At 38.9% G+C, this 27395-nt stretch overlaps 2 protein-coding genes across 6 annotated transcripts in view; one reads left to right on the top strand and one right to left on the bottom strand.

Moving 5' to 3' along the window:
- Positions 1 to 23114, bottom strand: part of LOC134538871 (craniofacial development protein 1) — a 42484-nt gene extending 19370 nt beyond the window's left edge. The window contains exons 1-6 of one of the 2 annotated variants that reach the window (XM_063380447.1): positions 22922 to 23114; positions 21800 to 21889; positions 14924 to 15077; positions 5951 to 6066; positions 5238 to 5361; positions 3339 to 3527 (exon numbers count right to left, since the gene is read on the bottom strand). In XM_063380447.1, the coding sequence (XP_063236517.1) occupies positions 3339 to 3527; positions 5238 to 5361; positions 5951 to 6066; positions 14924 to 15077; positions 21800 to 21881 (665 nt within the window). In that variant the 5' untranslated portion in view covers positions 21882 to 21889; positions 22922 to 23114. The remainder of the gene's footprint in view (positions 1 to 3338; positions 3528 to 5237; positions 5362 to 5950; positions 6067 to 14923; positions 15078 to 21799; positions 21890 to 22921) is intronic. The other variant, XM_063380455.1, reaches the window with a different exon arrangement.
- On the top strand, positions 23090 to 26802 carry LOC134538879 (transmembrane protein 170A). 4 transcript variants are annotated; one of them, XM_063380470.1, is made up of 4 exons: positions 23090 to 23180; positions 24759 to 24940; positions 25531 to 25636; positions 26298 to 26802. In XM_063380470.1, the coding sequence occupies exons 2-4, from the start codon at positions 24847 to 24849 to the stop codon at positions 26491 to 26493; spliced, it is 396 nt and encodes a 131-aa protein (XP_063236540.1). In that variant the 5' UTR covers positions 23090 to 23180; positions 24759 to 24846; the 3' UTR covers positions 26494 to 26802. The 4 variants fall into 4 exon arrangements, with proteins under 4 accessions (XP_063236540.1, XP_063236556.1, XP_063236565.1 ...); XM_063380486.1 differs by having other exon boundaries at positions 23140 to 23180; positions 24770 to 24940; XM_063380495.1 differs by lacking the exon at positions 23090 to 23180 and adding an exon at positions 23280 to 23500.
- The last annotated feature ends 593 nt before the right edge of the window (positions 26803 to 27395 follow it).

Here is a 27395-nt window from a genome sequence, read left to right as displayed (position 1 = left end):
TTTTACGTTTTGATTTTAATGTTACATTTTTTAAATTTCTACTATATTTTTTATAATAAATTTTATCTTCAAGGAGACCCGTATTCCTAGATTTGATATATGTCTCTTTTAACTTGACAAGATTTAGCTATACCCTTTGTTAACCATGCACAGGGATGTAGCCAGGGAGGGGGGTGTACGGATCCCCCCCCCCCCCTTGCCCTTCATGGTTTTAAAACGGAAAGAACCAGTGAAATCAGAATAAGAAAATTATAAGCAATACATAAGGTTACACAGGGATTAATTTGAAAGTATTATTGTAATCCTCATCCAACAATGCATCCTTCCCCCCTCTTCCCACACAAATCCAAAATATAAAATGTTTAGCTGTCTTTTCTCTAACAAAATCACTACTTTAATTTATGTGTGTAAATAATGGACTTATAAAAGTGAAGTGTTTCCTAAGATGTTAGTGTGACAGTTTTATTTAACTCAATGAAAAATACGTAAACAAAACTTAACCCACCCACCCCTTTTTCATGAAAAACTGGATGCCCTCCTTCCCTAAACTGGACACCCCCCTCCCTTTTCACAAAACTGGACCCCCTCTTCACAAAATCCTGGCTACGGCCCTGCCATACATTTTGATTTTTATAGATTTTTTGGGAGTACTACAGTATTTTATGGGGCAACAAGCATTGAAATGAAATAATACAATCTTTTGAAAATTGTTATAAAGTGTGTTAGAATCAGATTCAAACATTAAAGGCTCCCAAGATTCTGACTAAAGAAAATTATAGTAGTTTAAGAGAGCTGTCATATATTTGTTTATATCTAACTTTTGCTATAGACTTATTTACATTACTTAAACTATAATTTATGCTCAAAACCTGTGCACCATGGTCAGACTGACTATTAAAATAGCTCCTATACTAAATGAATGATAATATTTAGTTATTCTTAAATATATTACCAATGGCTGTTGCTGTCAAGAATGTTATTATATTTGGAAAATCTACCACATTGATCATAGGTACTGTACGTTAAGAAAAGAAAATTTAGCAATTTTTTGCGAGTACTTTCCACCATATAATTCACATTAAAATCACCTCACAAAATATAATCAAAGTTAACTAAAAAAAAAAAAAAAAAAAAAAAAAAAAAAAAAAAAAAAAAAAAAAAAAAAAAACAATTTACATCTATTTGCCAGTAACCCTGTTAGGTGCTCACCACTATCCCTCACAGAGGTGGGTGACAGCACCTCTAACATTTTGATTAATTAAATGAAGAGTAATATTATTTAACTTATTTTAGAAACTTTTTATTTTACTCATAATTTCAAAATTATAATCAAAAGTAGTTTCTATTTGCATTTTTTTGTAGAATCAACCCAGTTACTCACTAACCTATTTAAAAGTTATTGTATTTTTTGTATAGTATGTGTTACAATTTAAAAACAAAGAACATATGTACATTTACAAGTTTTTTGGAACAATAATTAAATCATCATTAAAATAAAGAGGAACATCATCTTCCTTCTTAAGTAACTGTTTAACTACTTTGCTGAATTTTTCACTCAACAAGTTTTTTTCAGCCTTATTGAGATGAAAGCCACGTTTGGTAAAATATTTTCTCTGAATAGCACATCTTACACTCCCAAAGGTATAAATACTCTCATTTGATGATCAGCGAACACCTACAGAATCTTTACGTTCATGCTTTTGTAATTACGAATCTGAAACAAACTTTTAATTCCTGCTCACATTATCCTTAAGTCACGTGATAGATGTTGACCACACAGTTATACATGTCATGGTATAGCGAACGCTCCCTCTACCTATTATACCTCTATAGAACGTAGCATGATATTGATAGTTCTCTTTGCATGCACAGCGCGCTCTCTGTCTCCAGCCAAGTAAACTACATTTGAAAGCCCCGAATGCACTCTGTTGTGGTTAGTAACTTAGTATGTACTACGACGCCGATAGGGCACAGTACGTTTATGTTAGTAAGTTACGTTTCACACTTGGGTGAAGTTTTTCATTTTAAATTCAATTAGTATGAAGTATGTTTTTGTTGAATGCCTCATTAATTTTAATTGTTTGATGTGCTTTTGTATTCTGTGATTATTAAATAAACGTAATTTCCGTGCAGCAGTTCTGTTATGAAAAAAATAACCTCAACAGAAATGCTTTTCAAACTTCAAATTTCGAGAATAGATTCCAAAATTGTTAACATTTCGCGGAAACCCATTAAAACATTGAAATTCACGTTTCTGCGACGAAAATTCGTGATCGCGAAAAGTTCATGTCTCTAATTTTTATGTAAATGTTAATTAAATTCTACATATGTAGTAGAATTTATGGAAAAAGAATATAACAAATTTACCTCTAGTTACAGGAAGAAGAAAGGTTTGCTGTGGGCTTTCCCCCACTTTTGTCTAACTGCTCCTCCATCAAAGGCATGTGAGAGGAAACAGCCACTTGTACCGCGTGCTCTCTTCCTTCAGGCCGATTTAAGGTAGGCACACACTCGTCGTCAACCCATGCACGGCAGGAATCACACTGATATTTACATTGTATTAAATAAGACTATACACACTTCTCCGCATCGTTGTGCATCGGATGTCCGCAATGCCAACGAGAAAAAGCAAGAGAACAAGGAATCAATATGGTCAGTCGATGCAGATGATTCAACGACAGAGGATAAAGGCATCCTCCTGGATATTCCGATGCCCTAAATGCAGGGTGCGCAATACCTTGAATAAATCAGTTTTTACCAATTCATGCCACGCGTGCACTGATGACCAGTGAGTGCCTACCTCTCCACACACCAGTGTAGTGACAGTTCTGTAGCCGGTCTGTGAATCCACTGACGAAGTTGAAAATATTCTTCTAGGAATTTGAAGGGTTTTGTTTACACTTGCCCTGCGCGTGTCCACGCCGCCGGCCGCAAATAGTGCTGCAGCAGTTGCCGTACCATGACTGTCGGATTATTGCAGACAATATTTTCATGTTTCACAACTGTGCAACTGATGGATAATTACAAGTGTAGTTGCCAGACGACGGATGAAACACTGTCTATTGCGAATATAAATCAATATGAAATCACGGTCAGTGAAGTTACGAGCTCACCAAAGCTCTCCCACACTCACTCTTGACAACGACAAGGTTACCCAACTAATCTATTGACAACCAAGCTTAAGGTTTTGAATTTTTTACTGTGCTGTGACATCATCCTTCTGCGCCGCCCGGCAAGTCACGAGCCAGCCAAAGTTTTTTTACATTGAACGTAACCCAGGACATAGTTAACTTGTAAACAATCATCCACATCAACATGGTAGCTTGCATTTATCTCACCCGTCCTTGCCACGGTTGAAGGTCTGTATGTCTTCCACGATGCCCTCCTGTTGCTTGAAGCGGTCCCAGTCTAGCCGCGACTTCTCCAGCGTGCCCATCTTGGACTTGCGCCCCAGCTGGCCCAGCACGGAGGCCAGCCCGCGTGCTCGGCCGCGCCCCGCACTTCGCGCAGCCACCTCTTTCTGCACGCTGTGCACACACGCATGCTTTATTACTTACTGTCTGCCCAAGTCCAGCCAGTAGCTGGCACACCAGAAATTGTATTAGCGAGTGGTCAGAGTAAATTCTTCCACTAAATATCAGGAAACCAAGACCCTGAACATGAAATTTAAACAAACTGAGATTCTAAACTATAAATAATAAAATACAGTAGAACCCGTTTATAGTGAACCCGCCTATAATGAATTCCCGTTTATTGTGAATTTCCGTCTCAGTCCCGGCAAAATGATGTGAGATTATGTATTAATTTATTGGATATAGCGCACAACTTTTGTCAATGTTGATACGTTTTCCCGCGTACCACGAACAAATTTTGCCGACATAATGCACATTTATCTCTATATTTTCATAAAATTACAAGTTTTTTCACAAAACGTCTATTCTGGATAACATTGAAGTTTTTCTCCGCAATACGCTACTCGATTGTCCACTGTTGATATTATAAACAAGTCGTATTCGAGTGGCCTCGGTATGCTACATGTAGCCAGAAATGGTGATCAGTTTGGTGAAAATAAAAAATAGTTTTCCCTGCATAGTTAAAGAATGGGAGAATGCGTGTACATTAAATATGTTATCAAAATTAAACATAAATTGCCGCCACACAAATACGTATGTACATTATAGCAGCAAATTCAACATTTTTACGTCTCATTTTTATCGTACATGTTTCGGACATTTTGATCGAGTAAGGTTCGTAAGACTACAACTAGATAGAACTCAGTGGACTAAATTTTTCCATAGAAAGTGAGAAAATTTCGTTCCAGCTTTAGCAACTACGATACTAAATGATACGTAGTGATCTTTGATGCGCCAGACTCGTTTTTTTCGTTTATTTACTTTTGACGGTAAAAAGAATTTCGTTTTATTAAGCTGCAAATGTGCTTTAATAAGAAATACGTACATAAAAAGGTGTGAAAAACGTAAGGCATTATCTGTGCGAGATAAACTGGACATTATTGAAAAGGTAGACTTTAACCCCACTGTCCCGCACGTGTTAATAGCAAAGGAACTGGGAATTACAACATCCACATTAAGTACAATATTAAACAAGCTGAACAATCTTCTTTCTCAAGCTGCGAATACGTCACAGAGTACCTATTAAACGCCTGAAAAAAGGAAAATACTCAGATGTTGAAAAACCATTAATAGAAAGTTTGTACATGTATAGTGCATTAAAAATAATATCTGCATTTGCTCATAAAACTGTTGCTTTGAGTATTTTCATTCGTTCTTTTCTTGTCTTAGGCCCATGTGTAGTTAAGATTTTGCGTTTGAGTATGTATGTATTGACAATATAAAAGTTTTCCCAGATATAAAGTTTCCCCTCTATAGTGAACATATAAACTACTCCCTTCAGATTCATTATAACAGGGTTCTACTGTACATCATCAACAACATCATCATCATCATCATCAACAACAAAAACAACAACACAGACCTTCTACAAATTGGAAGTTTACTAATTCTGTCCGTATTATCAAAAATTTTAATGCTACAGTTTAGATATATGAGCTTAAAATATTTACAGTATCTTTATTCCACAGCAATAATCGTAAAACATCTAATGTTCTAAATTACAAAAAAATATGGTTTAATGCAGTACTCTTGTACATCCCTTCATTTAGGAAATACTGTAGTTGTAGCTGATGTGAGAGCGGCTACAGTGAGTGAGGTACATACCTCACCTCCTCACCAGCGAACTTGTACACCTGGGTGACGGTGACAGTGCTGGGACCCGCCGCTTGCTGCGCCCCATTGGTCAGCGCTCTGCTTGCCTGTGTCTCACTTGGCCCACTCTTGAAGTCTGCGCACACACCCCTCTCAGCACCCTGCACGCACTGCAGTCCAGCTAGCTCCTACGCTGTACAGGTTGCTACACGTCTGGCAGTCACCAACACAGTCAATTATCAAACTATTTGTTCTCATAACTATGCCATCAGCTAGAGCATTTGTAAGGAAGGTCAAGTTTAAGTTGTGGTTACGAATGATTGAATGAAGTTTCCGGGAACGCACTGCACATCTTGACATCTTGCCCCTTGGAACAAGGGTACGCCCAGTAACCAGTGTGGTTGTGATTAAATATTAAATAATTTTTATCTGAGAAATTCTACAGGATGAATGATTACATACATCATGAAGGGTCATAAAAAAAGTACAGATTTACTTCAATAAGTGCCTAAAAGCAGACAAATTGCTTTCCCCAGCTATACACTGCACTGCAGATAGTCAATAATACATTCACAAGCAACCAATACGATGTGACCCTTGAACTGTGCACGTACGCCCCAGAGCACCTTCCACAGAGTGTGTCTGGCACCAACGCCTCTCCTTCTGCCCCGTGCCCCTGATCTTACAGCCACGAGGAGACTGTGTGCCGGCGTGCCAGAGCTCACCTTGCCACAGTGTGTCCGCCTTCTTCTTCTGCTCCTCCTCACTCACTGGCGTGCTGTCTGGAGCCGATGCCCGCGCCGAAGCCTCCCCCTTGGCATCAGTCTCCTGCCTCGCACCCCTGACCCCAACACACTTTACAGCACTCCTGCCACCCTAACCGCACTTACATAAACATCAGTTTACAAAATATTATACAGAATTAAGGCACATTTTACTAAGTTAAAACTTATTAAAGAAAACACTAATAGGGTAATAGGTAGGGACATGCATTTATCTCATTTGTGATGTAAATTTTTATACAAATATCGGCTTTTTTTTTGGCAATAAAAGAGTTTCCTTTTTTCACTTTCTAAAAATACAGAGAATCCACTTTCAAAACCTCAAAATACTGTGAAACTGACAATTAAATATGCTCTTGCATTGCTTTTTATGATCATATGGGCATGAAAATTGCAAGAAAACAATGAAAAAAGCAATATAAATGATATTTCAACTATTGTTTGGGTTTTATACATCTGCATCATCTGTTTGAAAACATGACAATGTCACCAAAGCTTATTTGCTTTCATACATGAATACCAGCAGCCAGACACTGAAGGTTACACAATCGATAGTTCGGGCAATATTTAGTTCTCTATGCAGAGTTTTGATAATGACCAGCAACAGTTTGGAATGAAAAGTGCTTCTTCTTATTTATAGAACAATTTTGAGTGAGAAGTAGTTTTTCTTATCTATAGTGGAATGGAAATTTTTCTATTGTTTTGTGTACATGTAGTTTGTGTATGCTTTTTAAAATTACATTAAAAGTATTATAACCCACATTCAAAAAGAAAATCAGCCTGTGCCCTTATTGCGATGTATTACCTGCTGGTGTTTTATAAGCCTGTTATGTCTCAGCATTTCAACGAAGTAAGGTCTCAGGATAAAAGATCAAGGAAAATAAATAAATTGAAAAATTCTGAGGAAAAATGAGTGATAAAAAGCTGTGAATTTTATTATATTTTACAGGAGTTTAAGATTTTGACAACATTATAGGTTAGATATTTTTATTTCTGAACCTTTCCGAGGTTAGGTCCACCATAAAGCAAAGACTGCACAGGTTCTTTGTCCACATGCATCTTGTTTGTCTGCTGGTTCCCTGGAATACAGTGGCTAATAGTTGTACTTACACACCAAGGCCTCCAGTAATATGATAAATAATTTTTAATCAAATAACACCTTACAACCTTCAATACTTCGTTCCTTTTCACAGTCATGTTGCCGTCTAACAAATAAAAAATCCAAAAGAATAACTTTTGCATTCTTTAGCATAACCTACAGTTATGACATTTATATTGGATTACTGTAGATGCATATATAATTTTGCTGGGTGGCGTATTACTTCATACTGCTGTTTCAATTGATAAGCAGTAGTGCTGTGAGCAAATTACATGTTTTTAAATGAACTTAAAAAGAGTTAATAATTAACATTAATATGCAAAATAACACCACCACATTCAGCTAAACATACACAACATTTGTCACAAAATAAATACTCAAACTCATGTGTCTACCAATAGGCTTTTTGTCCTATCAATGTTATTGAAATCTCTTAAGAGTTTAACATTACTTTTAAGCAATGCACAACTAACAGACAATATTAGTATTAGGTACTATCTAATGCCCGGCATGCGTTGCAATTCCTCATTTATTTTTTTTCGTAAATTGTTTTAATTAAGTACACAAACAAAGCATCTTTCTATCTCTCTCTCTCCTCTCTCGCTCCCGCGTGTGTGTGTGTGCGTGTGTGCATGTGCATGTGTGCATGTGTCTATGTGTTTATTTTTTGTGTCTGCATCAGTTTTTTATATCTTTATCTAGTTCATTCTCTATACCTTACTCTATCTCCCTCTGTATCTCTCACTATATCACTCTATCTAATTATATATATATTTCTCTTTATCACTCTATCTCTAGATATCTCTCTTTTATATTTAATTCAATTAATTCTGTCATGCATGTGAACTCATACAATGAAAAAACACGAACTGCCTGTCACTATATGAAATAAAAACATTTGCTGTAACAACTTACAAACTAACTACAGTCAAATCTCTCTGAAACGACCCCTCACGGTTCCCAGGAATAGGGTCGTAATAGAGGGGGGGGTCGTAATAGATGTTTTCCGAAATTTTCAGTTCATTTCAACCCCCCCCCCCCCCCCCCCCCTTTTCACAAACCGCTACACGCTAACCAGCCGTACAATGGCAGGATGCTGTCACTCACAATGCTAGACGGCTTCGCTCTAAATCCACTTCAAACTTCATGACAAGTCCGTCACTCTACAGTCCACCTCTAAAGAAAATATGTGTTAGTTTACATGTACGTTTTCTGCTTTCCGTAGTTAAATACACTAGAACCCCGATGTCACGAACCCCGGATTTAACAAAGCAGTGATTTTACGGATACATTCTCGGGAACCGTCAAAAAATTGGACATTTTGACCAAAATGTGAAATTCAGAAAAAAAATTAAAAAAAAAAAAACCAAATGAAAGATCATTTAAATCTGTTAATTTTAACACACAGCATATTCTTGAGTCGGCTTTAATACTTCCAATAATGTTCATGTAAGAATAACAGAAAAATAATGGGACATTTCCTTTAAAAATATGGCAACTGTTGGTTCTACAACGCGAGTGGGCGCACACGAAGCTCGCCCGGCTGGCTGGCGGCAGCGGCTTCATGACGCATAAGCTCACCCCTCCCTCCCCTCTCGTTAACATTCTTCAAGGCTAGCTCATCCCTCCCAGACACACAAACCATCTAGTGTCCTCCCTTATAACACCCCAACTTCGCTTCCCTTTGAAAAACCTTCAGTGAAAAAATGCTCATTTCACCCTCCCTTCTCCCGTAAAATTGGGGTATTGAGAATGGGGTACTAAAGCGGCGAGGGAGGGTTCAAAATATGTCACTTTTCACACCAAGTTCGAGTTCAGTCATCTCTGGCAAGGCATTTACAAGCTTTCAAACTTAAATATAAATGTACTTTAATAGCAAGGGTTCTATGAAAAGGAATATACCAAATAAAATCAAGCTGCTGTCACCAAACAATGCATAAAACGGCCCAATGCGTGGTCGCTTTGTTATTGCTCGCGCGAGAGGCGAGACGTGGAATGTGTGCCGTGTATTAGGGATTTAGGCACGTTATTTAAAATTTTGTAAGCTTAAATATTTTTGGAAATATTTTTTGTTCTCTCATCTTATTTTCTTTACGGCCAGGCCCTCAGCCTCTGTTCTCAGAGGCGAGCTGATTTTCTTTCCCAGCCTCATGCTAGGCTAGCATTCTGGCTAATATTTCTCCCGCCTCCAGGCACGTCGAGGGCCGGTAACTTTATTTCTTCGCGTGACCACTTTTGCCTAGAGCAGCTTGTGAAGCAGTGCTGAGCCCTGCTAACTCTGTCACGAATCGGTATAAGGTTCACTAGCAGCAAGACATGACAGGAGGATCCCGTGGGCCTTGCGTCCCACAGACCATGCGTTTTTTGAAGCCATCCCCCTCCTGCTCACCCACCCTCTCTTCTCAGAAGTGGCTAGGAGCGACGACCGCTCGAGTGCGTTAACCGAATTCAAGGCCATCTCAGGCTTGGCAGCCGCAGTTACGATTCTGCACCTTAACGACACCTAGCGACGGCTGTGGTAACTAATGCCACTGGTGAGGCGTCGGCAGCGCCGACACTACCGCGCTCGCGCGGAGGTAACGACAACCTCTCCCCTCCTTATGTCTCAGGCCGCTAGGTGGCACCACTGGTTACTCCATTAACCCCCTAGCTTGACACTCTCGTCGGTCACTAGTCGATTTATTAGTACTTCTTCTCGCCACCAAAAGATAGCGCCTCAGTCGCGCAGTCACTCCAGTAAGATCTAATTTTTTTTATGCCGGACACCTTCGGGTGGACTCGGTAATTTTCGGCTCAGAGCCTACCCCCCCTCCCATTCTCTAGAGACCCCGCGCTTATGATATTCTGGTGATATCCCGCTCTGAACTTACTTCGGTGCGCGCCTCCTGACTGACTGGTACCGTTAATAACTACGATCTTCAGCGAATCATCGACATCGCATCGTATATTATGTAGTCTGCTCAGACTAGAGGGATGAAGTCCCTATCCAAAATTAATATTAACCAGTCAGTAGTTTAGTTGAAAGTAGAGAACCTTGGTTTTTTTAAATTATATATACACATATTTTTTTAACTCATGATGACTTCCGTGTCTACCGCGAATCGTGGTTCGGGTTTTCGGAGACGAGACGCCCTCTCCTGAGCGCCAGGACCAACACCCTGTTTTGGTAAGTCTTGACGTCATCCCCCCCTTTATTTCCCTCTATTGGCCTTTTGCGCCATTTAAGTATACTGTCTGGAAACAGGTCTGATTCTTTGGAATTTGGACTTCTGTTTCAGACAGGGTTCCAAGTTTGGGGCAGCCAAAATCCTCTGCCAGAACCTCTGGAGTCGGTTCCTGAGCAGAATCCACCACCTTTAGGCCAACTACCTCGATCACCGTCTACCTACAGCCCCGGGTGATACCCGCATAATTCTATTATTCTATTCACGAACTCAAAAAAAAAATAGTGTAACCCAGTTAAGACAGCGGACAGTAAAAGCAAGTCGAGGAGAAGAAATTTATATTATGTTTTGCAAGGACTATATGTACAACCCTTAAAGTTACCAATGTTGATTTCATTAATGTTCTTAAGTATTGTTATTTTTGTTAAACATTCAGGGCCGGCCCCATAGTAAATAAGTTCAATTAATATAATAAGAGTAATTGTGAGGAATTTAAGTAAGATCACTTATCAATGAAAAACAGATGTTACTAAGGAAAATTTAATCTATAAAAAAGAAAGAACAATGATTAATAAAATAAGGAAGTCTATAGACGTAACAGTTGTTTTTATTTATTTAATATATAATAACGATCCTTTTTCTCCCAAGTGTTCGTAGGGAGTCTCTAAATTTTCTTTGTTTTCTCCTTAGTGTCGCCTCTGTTGTTAACTTTTATCGCTATCAATTGAGGGCCCCAGTATTCAGAGTTTCCAAATCTTTTTATCTAATTACTTAATTATTCTTTAAGACACTTGGGGTATTACAAATGTTAGAAGAAAGATAAATGCGGGGGAGACAGACGGCAGCCAGTGTGTTTCCTGCGTGGGCAATAAGTGGCGTAGCCTTTTTTTTTATGCTGGGTGAAGCGACCTTTTTCTATCAACCCACGGGAAAAGATAATTGCTTGAGCTGTCAAAATAAACATCGCTGCGGCAGTTAAAACAAGTCGAGGCAGGCGTGCATCCTGTAGGTCGCTGTGTATTGTCAACCGATAGTAATCAAAATCAAGAGAAATCCAGCAGGTAGCTTTCTTTGCCTTAAATGCGTACCACACTAGACACTCGCAAAAACCTAAACGTAAACACGTTGCCACAAAAACCTTTATCTGCACCCTGCTGGCAAAGGGACGTGGAATGGGGGTTGTTAAGCGCTGACAGCGGTCGTAAACACTTTGCCACAAAAACCTTTATCTGCACCCTGCAGGCAAAGGGATGTGGAATGGGGGTTGTTAAGCGCTGACAGCGGTCGACAGGAAGTGGTATCTATTTTTAGATATGCGCTGCCTACGGCAGTACAGCACTCGGCAAGAGAAACGCAGTAACACACTACTCACCACAAGAAACTTATTTTCTGTCCGATTTTCTTCGGATTTTCGGCACTTTTTCACGGTTCCTCGAAATCGGGTTGTAATAGAGAGGTGGTCGCAATAAATAGGGTCGCAACAAAAAGGTTTTACTGTAGGACTGTTTATATCACACACAAACTGAAATATCGCTGTTTTTATTTAATTCAATTCACTTCTGTGAATTGTTCCTGTTACTATTTGATTCATTTCAATTCTGTAAGGCGTTCACACTTGTACACCGAAAACATACAAACTGCCACTAAACTTTATAAATACACATTTTTGCTTAAACAATATGCACGCCACCTATTGTAAAATGGTTGTACAAACTCAGAAAAATGTGTGGGAATGAAAATAATAACTCACCAAGTTTCACTGAAATCTAATGAATGGTATAGGAATGCAAACGGGACAAACAAATATTCATTATATATATAATTAATGTATGTATGTGTATGTGTGTGTGTGTGTGTGTGTATGTGTGTGTGTGTGTGTATGTGTGTGTATGTGTGTGAGTGTATGTGTGCATGTGTGCATGTGTGCATGTATGCATGTAAGCATGTATGCATGTATGCATGTAAGCATGTATGCATGTATGCATGAATGTATGTATGTATATATGTATATATGTATGTATGTATGTATATGTGTTTATGTGTATATGTGTTTATGTGTATATGTATATATATATATATAGAGAGAGAGACCGACACACACACACACACACAGTATTTTAGGTGGTGGTAAAATGTTCAAGATTTCATAGTTTTAACTATATATGAGAAATCCTGTACCAATGAAGAGAAGAAAAAACCTACAAGGACAGAAAGGTGTTGTAATTGCCATAAGTGAAATGCAACTGGCCTGTCAACATTGAAATCAGGCATGCCAGTGTAACAGCCAGATAAAGAGTAGGGGGAACAGGACTGGCCCGAGAACAAGACATCTGCCATGTTCCCCACTCACGAACATTCACATTTGCCTCGAATCATCTCAGGCGCCCCTTTAGAATCCAAAGGTATAAGTTTACCACAAAGGGCTCTCAAAAAGTTGCAAAGTGTTGCGGAAAGTGAGCAAATACAAGGAACTATACGATCACAGCAGACTCAGCAGGGTGTCTACCAGGTCTAGTAAATGAAATTCCCTGATTTTTCCAGGTTTTCCAGGTCTAAAACTTAACTTTTCCAGGTTTTCTGTAACACAATTACGACCTTCTACAAAACCGAAAAAACTGCATAACAGTACGTTGACAGGTTTCAAAGTATTTCAACTCACTTAAATTAGTAAAAAAAAAAAAATACATTCTTCCAGACGTGTCCAAAGTGACTCAATTGATGGCAAATAAAACATGCTGCTTCAAATATTTCACACACTTACTTTTGCTAAAACATAAGTAAAAGGAAATTCCCATCAATTTCGCAGTGAATCAACTTTTGAGTCTATTGCACTTGCTTCAGAACGAGCCAAATCCAACACTCGAGCCTTCTTCAACTGCAATGCCTTGATCTCCTCTTCAACTCTTCTTTTTCTGCCTTCTTCTAGTCTGTAGCTTCCTTTTCTTTTTGTTTTGTTTGCAGGGCTTCCTTACGCCTACAACTAGCATTTCTTACATACTGTAACAAGGACTTGGTGATATCAACATGCTCTACACCTCCAGAACGTTGAACAAAGTCGTACATCTGTCTTTGTGCGATCAGTATTTCTTCCTGCAAGTTTTCAGTCAGCCGATTAGAATTCACTGAAAATCCTCTTTCCAATGATGCATTTCCATTGGAAAGTACCAACATCATCCTCACAAACTTTAGAAGGCCTGTTTTGGCAGGTACTGTATGTGCCTTAAGAATGAGCATCCACAAGTGATCAAAGCGCCAGTCTTCTCGAGAAAAAGACGAGAACAGTGCTTCAGAATCTTGTGAGGAACATACCAACTCATATGATAACTCAATGTTATCAGCTTCGTCCTTATAGCCACTTGTTTAGAAGACAACATTCTAAACTGTAATTAATACGTTGTTTCCTCACACCCGAATTTAAAGCCACAGACGGAAATAAGCAGTATATTCCCTTGGTAAGTTTGTACTTCAGGGGACTTTTGTCTTGAAGTTTTTTTACCATAACCTTTAGACAAGTCCAAACATCATTTTTCAGTAACAGGACAGACTTTACTTGTACTTTCTCTTTCTTGATGGCATGGCGTACTGCATAACCCAACTTGATATTGTTAGCAGTCAATAGATTTTCCTGGTTATCTACATCCAATCGAGATACATTGCGTTTTTCCCTAAAGCTCTTCAGTACCTCTGGTTTCAAAAACTTTTCTGCCAAAGCTAATAAAATGTCTACCAGTGAATCATAGAGAAAAGGTGCCATGAGTGCTTCACTTTGGAACATTGTGAGAAACAATTCCAGCTCTGATGCCAAAGAGTAGAAGAATGTCAATTTTACTTCTAGAAGATTATCTTCAAGAGCACTTTTCACTACACTGAAAGACACAGATGAAATAGAAACTTCACTAACAAATTTCTTTAGGTGGGGTAACGTTTTCATGGCACGCTCAGCAACTGCAGTATTCCATCTGATTGCACAAAATTTCTTGGAAAAAAGCTCTGATCCAGTTATTCTAATGTAATCTGCCCTCCTTGCAGGTAGGTACATGCATAAACAAATAGTAACTGTGCCTCGAAAAACTAACAACGTCCAATTGTATAGCAGAAATTCCAGTTTTGAAAGACCATGGACCATATGAAGCCCACAGCTACCAATTTCTAGCAATGATGGCGAATCTTCACCAAAAGTGTCTGTGATATGTATTTTCAAATCTAACAAAAATGCCCAGTTTACGTTGAGGGCATCCATAGATACTTAAAATTAAATGCACCTGTCGGTATAATCCGAATGTGGGAAGCACATGCTGCAGTACGTACGTCAGCAGGATAACAGACCAGTTTGAACCAGTTTGTATCACGTGATTTAACGCCACTTCTGAATCCGATGGTAAGTAAAAGAAAATGGACGTGGGAACTGTTCGTTATTTTCCATCCAAAAATAAAAAAATGGGACACGATACACTTGATGCTATGTCAATGCAAGCAGATCAATAAACAAAAAAACGCATTGCCAACTACAACCTACCAAACAAAAATTCCCTGATTTTTAAAACAATTCCCTGATTTTTCCCTGATTATTATATTCCCTGATTTTTCCAGGTTTTCCAGGGTCAGTAGACACCCTGAGCAATGCTGCAGATAGAGTACGCGAGGGAACCTCACCTGTGTGCTGACTTCTTCCTGCGCTTGGAGGTGGCAGGGGGCCGCTTGGAGTGGGTGCGTTTGCCGGGCGGCCGCCCCTCCCCCTCCGACGCGGAGCCCTCGCCGCTGACGGCCGCCTGAGCATCACTGCCGTCGTCAGAGCTGCTCTCCGCTCCTGTCCATGCACACACACACGAGCATCACTCTCTGATCACTCCCTGAGCAGAACACAGCAGTAGCTACTACCTCACACGTGCAAACAATAGACTAATGATGGTATAGATGGATTCTTGTCTCTTGTGAATGGCTCCGACAGAACTGTCAATGAAAACAATAACAGATACGTTTTTATTTACAAATTCCATTCCGCCACCATAAACTTATGGTAAAAATTTAATTGTCAAGTTGTAGTTTGATGCAGTACATATTTTAACATACTACTCAGAAATACAAAACACTTGCACCTTTGAAACCGAGACATAAAAGTTTATTTGTTATTTTTTAAATTCAACAACATGCCTGCTGTTTCCGCAATTGCACTTTTATTGATAATTCCACCACCTCTAATTTTCTACTGTGCTACAAGAGCCTCTCGCAGTCCAGCATTTATGTTCTACATAGCTTATAGAACCTCTCGCGGCCAACTGCACTAATGTTCTACTGTGCCGGAAATAATGTATTCTGTTTTTTTTTTAATTGTTATTATAATTTTAAATTATTTCTGGAAATTTTATTTTCTATATAATTTGGTTACAAAAGGGTGATTTACACTTTGTTAGGCTGGTGTACTCTACGTAGTTAAACTTTGTGCCGGTAGCCTGAAGCACCTTTTCTCAGGGACCTATCTGATATTTTGTAGAGGTGTAAAAGTAACGAAAAAATGTGTTCCCGTATGTATTCGTTACTATAACAATTAGTACTCGTTACTTTCGTATCGTTACTCGTTACTTCTGATACCGCATGTCATGGCACATGCTATCTTATGTAACAGCATCGAATCGAGTCGTATTTCGTACGCGTACAGTATGACGTCGCGTAAATAAAAATAAATCGAATATAAACAATTAAAAATATTTGATAATGAACAGCTATTGTTAACCAAGAAACAATTAACTCTCATTAGAGCGTCTTTATTATAATATATCTTTTAAGATAAGAACATAAAACGTGAAAATACGCGATTATAAAAAACAAAAACATACATATTTATAATTTGTAAAAAATACTTTCTTACGTTGTTTCTGTTCGAATCTAAAACTTTGTCTACACACACAATACCTTTAATAAACAGTAAAAAACTTGGACGACGAATTTCCAAATTATACTTTTATTAATAAACAAACATCGTTCTTTGTAACGAATAAGCGCGCGCATGCGTGAAACATACGAAAGATGCGAGTAACGAAATGCATTCGTGTGTAACGTTTCGTTACTCGTTACTAGATGCCGCACCCGTTACTCAGTAACGAATACATACGGTTTGCTACAGCTCTAATATTTTGCTAGTCTAATGTAGACGTTAGCAGACCCTATGACATTTCTCCCGCTTACAGTCATGCTCCCGGCCTGTAACATTATTTCCCTGCATGACTAAAACTGCACACAACAGCTCTGGACGAGTTGTTACCATTTCTAAGAGACGAGCTTACCACGCATACGTCTTAGGTTCTCTCCTCGAAAGTCACATTAGGAGGCTCTTTACCAGCCTGGTTGCATTTTCTGTCCCCCTTTACTCCACCCCCCCCCCCCTTTTGATTCTAAGAATTTAGCCCAGGATCATTGACCGGACGTGAACCCCGCCAAGCGTTGGCCGACTTCAAGGACAATTTGCCATAGAAAAAATATGTGCAAGAATGGACCACCCACGACATCTAGCGGCAGAAACAGTAACGTCTGTTCTGGTCGCCAGCGAGTGGAGCTGACGCCCGGGACACCTGTTGGCGATCATTCTAACCTCCCCCTTCTGTCCCCTTTAGGCCGCCAGAGTGTAGCACCGGCTACGCCATAAGGCTCTATGCTTCCTCCTCGCAGCCTGTAAAAGTCGATTGTATGTTGCTTTCTGTACCCGCCGGTAGAGAGAGCGGTAGTCGCTCTTCGGCGCGAACAACTGAAGTCGTGGCTACGACCAACTTGGTCACCTCCGGAAGTGTTCAGTCCAGAGCTGAAACCTTCCCCCTCTTTTTCCCTAGGGCCGACCGCCCGTTTTAATTAGGAGTTTTGTCTGCAACTGCGGCACTTAGTACTCTGACTTCGGCTACTTACCGCGTCTTCTCGGCATCACCTTGGTAAAGAGGCTTTTTCGCGGCAACGACGAACTAGTGGGAATAAGGAATGTAGTCAGCTGTGTTAAGAGATGTGATCCCAGCTTCAAAATTCAGTAGTAGCCAGTCAGTAGTAGTGATTAGAAAACAAGTCATATTTTAATTTAAAGTTTATTAATTTCTTCCTAAATGATGATTTCTGCCGCGTCATCCGCGCAATTCTCGGTCCGCGCCATTCTGATGTCCGCGCGAGACATTTCCTGAGCCCAGGAGCTACACCCTGTTTGGTGAGTTATCCAATCTATTTTTCCTCCCTGAATTCCCGTTTGTTGGCCTTTTTGCGCCGACTGTGTTTGACTGTCTGGAAGCAGGTCTAATTCGTTTGGAATTTGGCTTGTGTTTCAGACAGGGTCCAACATTTGGGTGCCGAAATTGCACCCACCATGTTGTCCAGGACCTCCAACTTCATTTCTCTCTAAGAAGAGCTTCCTCCCGGCCAGATGTCCAACTTGAAGCCCCGGGTGATATTTAACATATAACTTCTTCCTACTGCCAACGAAACAAATTATTTAAATGAATACCAATGCAGTGCCATAGAGAACTTATCAAATATGCATATTATGTCTAATTGATACTGTAATAATTGGTTGAAACTAACCTGCTATAAAATGTTATTTTGTGTTGTTACAGTATAGGATAACGTGTTTTAATATTATCGGGCCGGCCCCCTTTTAATAACTTTAATTTATTGGAACTTATTAATACCAAAAATATTGTGAAACCAAAACAAAAAGATTTAATTTACCTTTTTAAATAAAACAGGGCACTTATAGACCAATCTACTTATGTAGTGTTTATTTATTTATCATTTACCTTTATATATTTAACGATCCACTAGCTACCACGTTGCCTGTGTGCAGGGAGTATAAAATTGTCTTGTTCAACACCTCGTGCCCCCTCTGGTAATACTTGTTTTTTTTTTTTCTTATAATTTTGCTCAGCTGTTTCCTAGGCCTTTTTTTTATTAAATTAAAATAATATAATTTTAGGGCACGAGAGGCGTATCACTACTGAGCTATTTGAGCCTCTTCCAAAAACAACACTAATGTTCTATTGAGCTACTAAAGGGTCATTCCATGCCAGATCATCCAGCCAAGATACACATTGTCCACCCCACCATCTCAGATTTGGATGAAATTTGGTACATGATATATTCAGACAAATATAAGAATCAGTATTTTTAATTTTTTTAATATTGGCTCTAGTTTGGAATTTAAAGCCCTTCAAAGTTTCCCTCTTGTTTGGTGGATTTTTTTTATCCGCAACCAAAGTCGAGTGACACATCTTGCTTCAATTTACATTTGTAATAACAGTTATTAATGTAGAATCATGAAATTCACCATACCACACTTATTCAGAATGTTATGTAGATTTCAAATATCACTTTTAAAATGTAATTAAGTATGTGCAATTTATGTTGTAAACATCAGTTCAGTAATCCTATTATAACTTTTTTCTATTAATCTTTACACTCTCGGGCTTGAGACCATTAGAAAGTGCACAAAATTTGCTACAAAATGATGAAATAAAATTTGTGGGCAGTGACATATGCTGGGTTAACGGAGGTGTTAAACATCAAGCAAACATTTATTGCTTGTGGTTTTGATGAATTATTTGGTTCAGTTGGAAATGTGCAGAGGCGAGTTTATATCTACTCAGAGGCACGTTGGGCGAGTTAGCACCCGAAGCAGCCTATGAGTACCTGGGAGGTACTCGTTTTGCTGTTTGGTGACAGCAAGCAAACTTAAAGCAACCAGGTCATCCTTGAACACGTGCCAAAGGCGAGTGAGGACTCCACTCGCTGATCTGCCGCTATGAGTCGGGAATTACCAGCATGGGTCAACAGTTGAGACAGCGACTAACGAAGGCGAGTACAATTTTATATTTACACTTACTAGTTCAGAGGGGTGTACATCAAGATATCCAGCAGTGCCGTAACTAATAGAAGTTTGAAATAATAAATTATCATTGTAGTCAACGAAGCAATTGGACAAAGTAAACATGTGATATTCCCTTTAAATTTAATAAATGTTGGACTATATACATGCTTATATACAGGGAATTAATCTTGTAATAAAGTTTTAATACTGTTGGTTTTGTCATTAATGTATTATGATGCATATGATATTATAGGGATTTGAGGCACCCATAATATTTTGACAAATATATTTATTTAAAGTTTGCTTGAACTCTGATATAATATTTAGAACCCTTAGATGTGTTTCATAACTTTTTTAATCAATAATATAATGAATATAATGAATACAGCCTGTTTAATAAGTGTTCTAAAATTTTAGCATTTCATGTAATTATTATTGTCATACATAGTTATACGTTCACAGCTGACAGATTTAAATGAACATGGCTGTACTGCAAGATCAAGTGAAATGAACAAGAGAACATGTGAATTGTATAATGTTTGTGAATAATATACTTTTGAAAATAAATGAAAATTTATGCTTAGCATAACAAAAACTATGTTTGTTATTGCACCTCTTGGGGTACAGTAACAGGCAGTGATAACATATATGTAAAGACTGGAGTTTAATGAGGTAATTACCTTGTTAAGTTGTGTAACAGTGAGTGTTAGTGCCTTCCAAACTGACCGATTGTCTGCAACTGACCAAAGATAGCAAATACTGTGAAGCCAATTTGTCACAAAAAAATATATTAAATGGTAATTTTATTTCATTCATAGACTAATAACACTGAAATATTAATCAAGTCTCTGCAAAAAATTTTTTCTTTTCATAGTTAAACCTTTACTATATGAAATCTGTATGAGTAACTTATTTCTCTGGTTTCAATTAGAACTTTTAACTTAGTCAGAATGTGTTCGTTACTGAATGAGTTTGGGCAAGGATGACCTTAGTCTGCAGTTTTGATATATATTCTGCCTTTAAAAGTCAGTATTGAACTTAAAATATTGAAGAGCAGTGTTCAGGAAATAAAGATATAAAAAGGTTTGCATACCCGAACTTTAATAAGAATTAAACTAACTTTCTACTGGAGTTACTCTCTTCGAACTTTACTAACATTGGCAGTGTTTGAAATCTGGATAGGTGGAACTACATAATTTTACAGTTAAAGGACTTTCTACAACACAAGGAGACTTCTACCAAAATATATGCAAACTACAAGAGAAAAGACTGTATTCTACAGATAAATATTAGTGCTGTCGAATAGTTTGCAAAACTTCCTGTGACACATTGTGGTTTCCACTACAACGAAACAAAAGCTGTAAAAAGAACTACTGAATTCTATAAGTGAACATTAACATTGTCGAATAGTTTGCAGAACTGTCAAGAATGGATCCATTCTACCTCCATGGTCAGAAAATCAGTGAAGGGAACTACTGAAGTCTACAAGTCTACATCTTCCGAGGGTTCCTTACTGAAGAGAATTGATAACTGTACGAAGGATGTTAGTCTACGAAAATGCATAAATATGGCATTATGTACTGGTGATAACTGAACGTTTAATCCACGGTATGTATTAGATGAGTGTAGTTTTGAAAATCGACCTTAGTTAATGTTAAATAGTATTATATTCAAATATAATAGTTTGCTTACCAAGTTATTATGGTTCTCTATAACAGTATGTCAACTATTTGGTTTTGTTTCTTTGAAAAGATTGACTGATTTGCTATTTCTCTCAGGGGATACTCAAGAAACAAGCTAGTCCGAGGTTAACTTGATAATAAGAGTTAACTAAATTGTGCATAAAAATCAAATTTGTAAGTCACAGGCAGGGCCGCAACTAGGGAAGGGGGGGGAGGGGGGCAAGCGGGGCATACGCCCTGGGCGCAAAGCTGTGGGGGTGCCGAAATCGCTTGCATTGTAATTCCTACCTACTACAACTGGTAACTGGTAAAACGTTCTTTAACTTGCATGCCAGGAATGTCTAATCTGATTTACAATATAACGTCTCAACATAGCACCATTTTTCCGTGGGAAGGCCCCCAGACCCCCGCTATATTGGTGTGGTATGTGCAAAAAAAGAGGGGGGGGGGGGGCGCATGAATCCATTCATGCCCCGGGTGCCAGAGACTCTAGTTGCGGCCCTGGTCATAGGCTAACGGTTTAAGTGAAATCTGAATGTTATTGAGACCAACTTCATAGTAGTATTTATAGTTTTCATGGAAAATAGTTGCGTGTCTGATTTTGATTTGAAGGATAATTATTACTCAGACAAATTCATTTTATCAATGTGTGCATATCTATGTCATTTTAAAAATAAATTACTTGCAGTCGAGATTTACACTGAATGTTGTGCTGGTGCTCATTAAACTTATAGTATATGTTTCTCAAATGCCAATTATTCTTTGCAAAGGTAGTATTTTATTGTATAGAAATTTATAGTCCAATGCAGTGTAACAGGGATCCGAATGACTCTAATTATTATTAAATAATTTGTCACTACAACTTTACCCAATAAAAGTTGTAAAAAGATGTTTCAGTACACATTTACAAGCACTGGTAAAGAAATTACAAGACCAAGTTTAATGCCTTGCAAGAAAGGGGGAAAGAAGGATTAATAAGGGAAAGGGTAGTGAGGGAAGGTGAAACACTCTCACCCGAGGGGGCGTAGTCCTCATCACTCTCATCACTGTCAGATGGCAGGCTGGGCTGCTCCTTTGCGAACTGCGATAGCTCCATGTTGCGCCCTGCACAAAGCACATGGTTACTGGTGCGTGCCTTACGTGACCATATTGTGGCATACCAGCCACTTAAAGTGGCACTATAGCTCCAATCAAGTGATCTCCCACCACTAATTAATGTTCAGTATGTAAAATGTAGGATCTCCCACCTAGCCTGGATTCAACAGTTACCATAGATGAAAAACACTTGCAATTAAAATATTTTAAGTTATTTTGACAACTGAAGAAAAATATTCTTGAAACCTTTTTTGTAATATATTTTTAGCTTTAAATAGGCCTATGAGTTTTAATAAAATATTTATTTAACTTGTTTTCTCCCTCACGCTAGATAAACCTGTTAACTAAAAATTAATTTTGTATTATTTTAACCAATTTTATCCATTAAAAATGTGCATCAAAAACTGAAAGAAAAATTTATTAGATTCCAAAGATTCAGTTATAAAGATATTAGTAAAAAAAATTTATTTTATTCTACCAAATTTACAGGCAGTGTTTGACTATATAAAATCGTAAATACACATAATTTCTCAGTACAAGATTTTGAATCGTTGTATGCGAACGCCAGACAAACGAGTAGTATAATTTCCATATAAATTTCAAGTCACAAATCTGAATTTTTGAATAGTAATTTATTAGTATACCTAACATCTAACTCAATGGTTCCATTCCATACGACACTCACCCGGCCTCCCTTATCTATGCACCCGGCTCTATGACTTTCTCGATCAATATCTCAACAAGCTGGCCAACTCTGATCACCGTCAACGCGATCTGTACATATTGGTTTTCTTATGTTGTCTATCTTGCTACCCGGAATTATTTCAATAGAAATCTAACCTACAAAATATATTACTATTGATATCTAAATTTTTGATATTACGCATTGAATGCAATTATCTACTGCATAAATCACAAATAATAACCACCAGATGGTTGATTACAGAGTCCATGAAAGTAATACTGGTACGTTAAAAAAATCGCGAACAAAAACTAAATTACTAAAAGAATGGATTCAATAAATAATTATTTTGTACTTACACAAAATTAGATAGAAACTAAAATCACCAGCAACTTGTAATACGTTACCTACTCCAAATAATGCATCTACAACAAATAATAAAATTACACAACATTCGACACTTAAAACTGTGTGATACTTTATTTACTCTATGTGATTTTCTATGACAATCAGAAACAGGAACGTTTACCATTATTTTTACTCTTTAAACATAGGTGCCAAATTTCCTTTTGAAATATGGATTTTGGCTAAACGTGAATATTTTATTCTTCAAAAAATGTAAGTTTTACAATAGTTGCAGACGTCAGCAATAATTTATTTTCATTAATATACTTAATATTATTTATTTTATAAACAGATGTAAAAGTTGGTATTACGATAGCAGACGACTCGAGACGAATCAGCTGTTGTAAAGTTACAAACAATTTTAGGCCTTTGGTTGAAAATTCCGTAAGGGGTTATTGAAGAATAAATGTATGATACTTACTAAAATGTGGTCTTGATGAGAAATTAGCGCATAATGAATCTTTTCTCAAGATTGAAAATGAAATATTTAATGTAACTTGCACAGATATAGTATTATCTGCTCATTTTGAATAGTAAGTACCTAAACCAAAATACAGTTAATTTTATGGAATTAATATTGATGAACAGGTATGATATGTGTGCATCTGGATCGTCACCAGTTACGTCACAAGGATAAAAAGATGATTTGCAATTAGATATATCCTATCAAGAACTTAAAAACTCTCTGTTGTTGGTTTCAACTACCTCCTGAATTCCTGTACCCATATCGCTTCCAACTTGTAACCCCGAAGCCTATTCCACTCTCACCTAGCTCACACCAAAAATAGTGTGTTCCATCATTTCCATTCTCCACACCCTTCATATCGTCCACAAATGGTTTCTTTTTCCCAGATTTTTCCAGTTCACCCGCCCCCCTCCCTCTTAACTTCTTTGAACAGCCACTCCAGATATTTCACCTGCCTCCTTTCTGTAGTGTTTTCCACCCCAACTACCTGATCATCACAGTGTGGCCTGTGCATTTAACCCTCTACCCCTACCTTCCCCACATCCCATGATCTGTCTTTGCCCAGCACTGCAACCTCTGTAACTCTTGTGCCTCCTTCACCAGACGTGGGTCCCACATCACTGCTGCGTACTCTAACCCCTCCCACCTGTCCCTCCAGAACTCTCTGTCACTGGACCTGTTTCCCACCCACCCTGAATAGTTCTCTTCTCTACTCACACTGTCAGTCATTAAGTATTTTAGTATGCTATCACTGCAACAAAAACCCTGTTATTCTGCTTTACCCAACTTCAGGTTTAAATTACCTGTAGATTGATTTTTGTAGAGTATTTCTTCAACCCTTACAAAAATTTATTATTTTTAATGGTTTTATCTGTTTGCAGGAAATGTTTCATTTGGTCATTGATATAGTGAAGGGCTGCTGCATTTAGTCATAAGTGAACACTGTAAAGTGGGGAGGAACTCTGCTAGTGGTAGCTGGACTCTCTTTCTCTGACAGGATGTGGTCTAGATGAGGTCAGGCTACAATGCTAAGATAGCTTCATCCACAGCTATTATTTTTAATGTCAGTACAAAAGTTCATGACTGGTCACCAAAACGGTAAAAGATTTTACTTTTATTGATGTTGTGTTAGCATTAAACTTTGTAAAGTACCTAATTTTTTTTTAACTGTAAAGATGTAGAAACTTGTGTTGTGAAACATTATATTTGTAAATAAATAAATATATTTTTAAATATATACATACAAATATCAAAACCATGAATTATTTTTCTTGATGTGAATAGCTTGTATAAATAAGCATGTGTGGTGTTGAACTGCCATCCAGGGTTTGTTCAGCTGAAAGAAGCTGACGCCGGCGCGACGGCGCACAAGTGCATGGCACGGTGGCGCGGCCTCGCGTGCTGACCCCCATCATGTCCGATGGAGGGCCAGACCTGCCGGATGTCCTCCAGAACGCAACCACTCCTGCAGCTGGGCCAGCCTCCGGCTACCTGAACACTTTCGGAGGTGTGTGTTTCCTCAAGAGTGCTGGTGGGGCACACACGCACACACACACGTGACGATGCAAGGACGGACAATGAAACACACTGACACTTGCCCTCACTCTTTGACCACACCAGCTCCTTAGTCAGTTTGCTCTATAGGAGGTCTTCACACAGTCAGAATATAGTTTTAAGTGTTTTTAGTTGTATATCACTTATACTTGTTTTTACAGTGTTATGTGAAAAGAACACTACAAAAAAGAGATTACTAAATGCTTGCTTGCAAATTTACTCACTGCTGCCAACCTTGCACAGAGCTTTAAAGAATGCTATTTAGCTCGTCACTGTCATGATAGTTAATTCTCTGGATAATAAACTAGCTGTGTTTTTTGAACGTGTGTAAAAAGCATTTTTATAAGTATCACACAGTACAAGTACTGTATGTTGAAGGCTTGAAAGATTTGTATCATAAATATTCAAGATTTGTACGGGCTTTTAAAAGAGCCTTGATCTGAGCTTGCACGGCACTGTGCTGGAAGGAACCAGCACAGGCCAGGGTGTGGTACTCTAGCTCGGCTGCGTGAGTCTGTAGTGACGCGGCGCGATGTGTTGCAGAGATGTGGTACCAGATGTTCCTGTGGGCGCTGTTCTCCTCGCTGTTCGTGCATGCACTGGCTGCAGCGATTGCCTTCGCCACGCTGCGCAAGCACAGGTTTGGCAAGTGAGTACGTGCTGCACCGCAATGCCACACGCCACTTCCTGCCCCTCCGTGCGGGAACCTCCCCAAGAAATTGACTGGAAATCTTATTAGGTACTAAGGTGGAAAACGTTGTATAAATATTAGATATCACAAGAACCCATTTTGTATTTACAGGTTGGCCAACCCAACAGCTTGATGGTGGTGTAATTTGCATTTATGTCTAATAAAAGATTGGTAGGTTTTGTCAGAAATTAAATGTTTCATAGAAACTCCCAAGGGCTGGTGACAGCACAGTATTCTAATAGAATGAATTGTTCTTTACTCAAAATCGGAAAGTGTTCAGTCTACAAACAGCTGTTAATTAATATGTACATTGTCTGAACATGTATTGCTTTATTGGAGCCTGTGTTGTCACACTTGGTGACCCACAGGGGAAGCCAGGTGTTCACATTGTAGACACAAGGAATGTAAGCAGTGAGCACCTGGCTTGGAGGTTGAGCTCCTCACTCACCATGGTCAAACAGATTAACTAGGTTTTCCAAGTCCATTACACACGTGGTACTGTCCAAGCCGAACTTCTTAGTGGGTAGTTCCACTAGTTTCCTGCTAATTGATGCTTATAACGGCACTTGTCGTCGTGACTGCAGTGTGCAAGCGTGGCTGAGCGCGTGGTGTGACACAGGTTCTTCCCAGTGTTTATCCTGGTGATGGGCGTGCTGCCTCCGCTCACATCCGGCGTGGTGAGCTGCGCGGTGGTTGCCCTGGTCTACAAGGCCTCCAACATCGTGATGGCGCCCCTGTACGCCCTGTTCTGGGGCGTGGGCCAGACCGTGGTGGCAGCCTGCGTCGGCTTCACCCGCATCCTGGCCACCCTGTAGCAGGCCTGCGTTGCCACTCTCTCTTGGCCACCGTGTAGCAAGCCTGTGCGTGACAGACTCTCTTGTCGAGCTGGATGCTCTTGTTGAACCAACACTGCGTGCATTACAGGTAGCATTCGCTACTTGCTTGAGTTGACTCGACTGCATGCACATTACGGTGGTTACGGTGTGTACTTACCTTCGTAATGAGCGTTTGCAGAATTTGTTAGTGTTATGTTTCAGCCAAAGTGAAATGTAAAGTTTCAAGAAAATGTAGCACGCATGTGATCAGAAGCCAATTTTTTTCAATAAAATTTATTATGAATTGGATGTAAATGTTCAATTGTAGTCATTTTTGGACATTATAAGAAGTCAAATGAATCATTCCATAAAACTAATGTTCTCTTTGCGGATAAGATTTGGTAACAGGTGGACGCAGACAGTGCCACACAATGCTAGGAGTAAAATTTTAAACACACTGAAATTCGTGCAGAGTATCAGAATTACGCTTTCACCTTCGGTAAAGAAAAGAGAACAAATGGTTTGCTCGCCTTGTCAGCAGTTATCCCATCGTGCACTCTGATGGAGAGTGCTGAGCACAGACAAGGCAGACCTGGACTGTAAGGCACCGAGCATGGCCAGTCTGGTAGAGTTGTCGGCTGGACCTGCGGTAAGAATCTCTTTCCTTAAGTCTCACAATTTCTATTGGATCGATTACGACTGTACTGCTGTCGTGTGACAACTTTGTTTCAATTCATGCTCATCTTCCTCGTTTACTATTACTTTTCTTTGCATCAAACACTCCAGGAGCCCTGAGCTCTACTCTTTCCCCGGCTGTTCCACACAGAGCGCTATTCCCTGCGTTGTCTCTCTCTACCTGGGGCCCAGTGTTTTATTTTTTATTCACATGTGAGTTAGAAGTC

The sequence above is a fragment of the Bacillus rossius genome, chromosome 1 (genome assembly GCF_032445375.1).
Source record: "Bacillus rossius redtenbacheri isolate Brsri chromosome 1, Brsri_v3, whole genome shotgun sequence".
In the NCBI taxonomy this organism is placed as follows: domain Eukaryota; kingdom Metazoa; phylum Arthropoda; class Insecta; order Phasmatodea; family Bacillidae; genus Bacillus; species Bacillus rossius.
The sequence above is the reverse complement of the archived record's forward strand: the minus strand, read 5'-3'. Positions and strand labels throughout refer to the sequence as shown.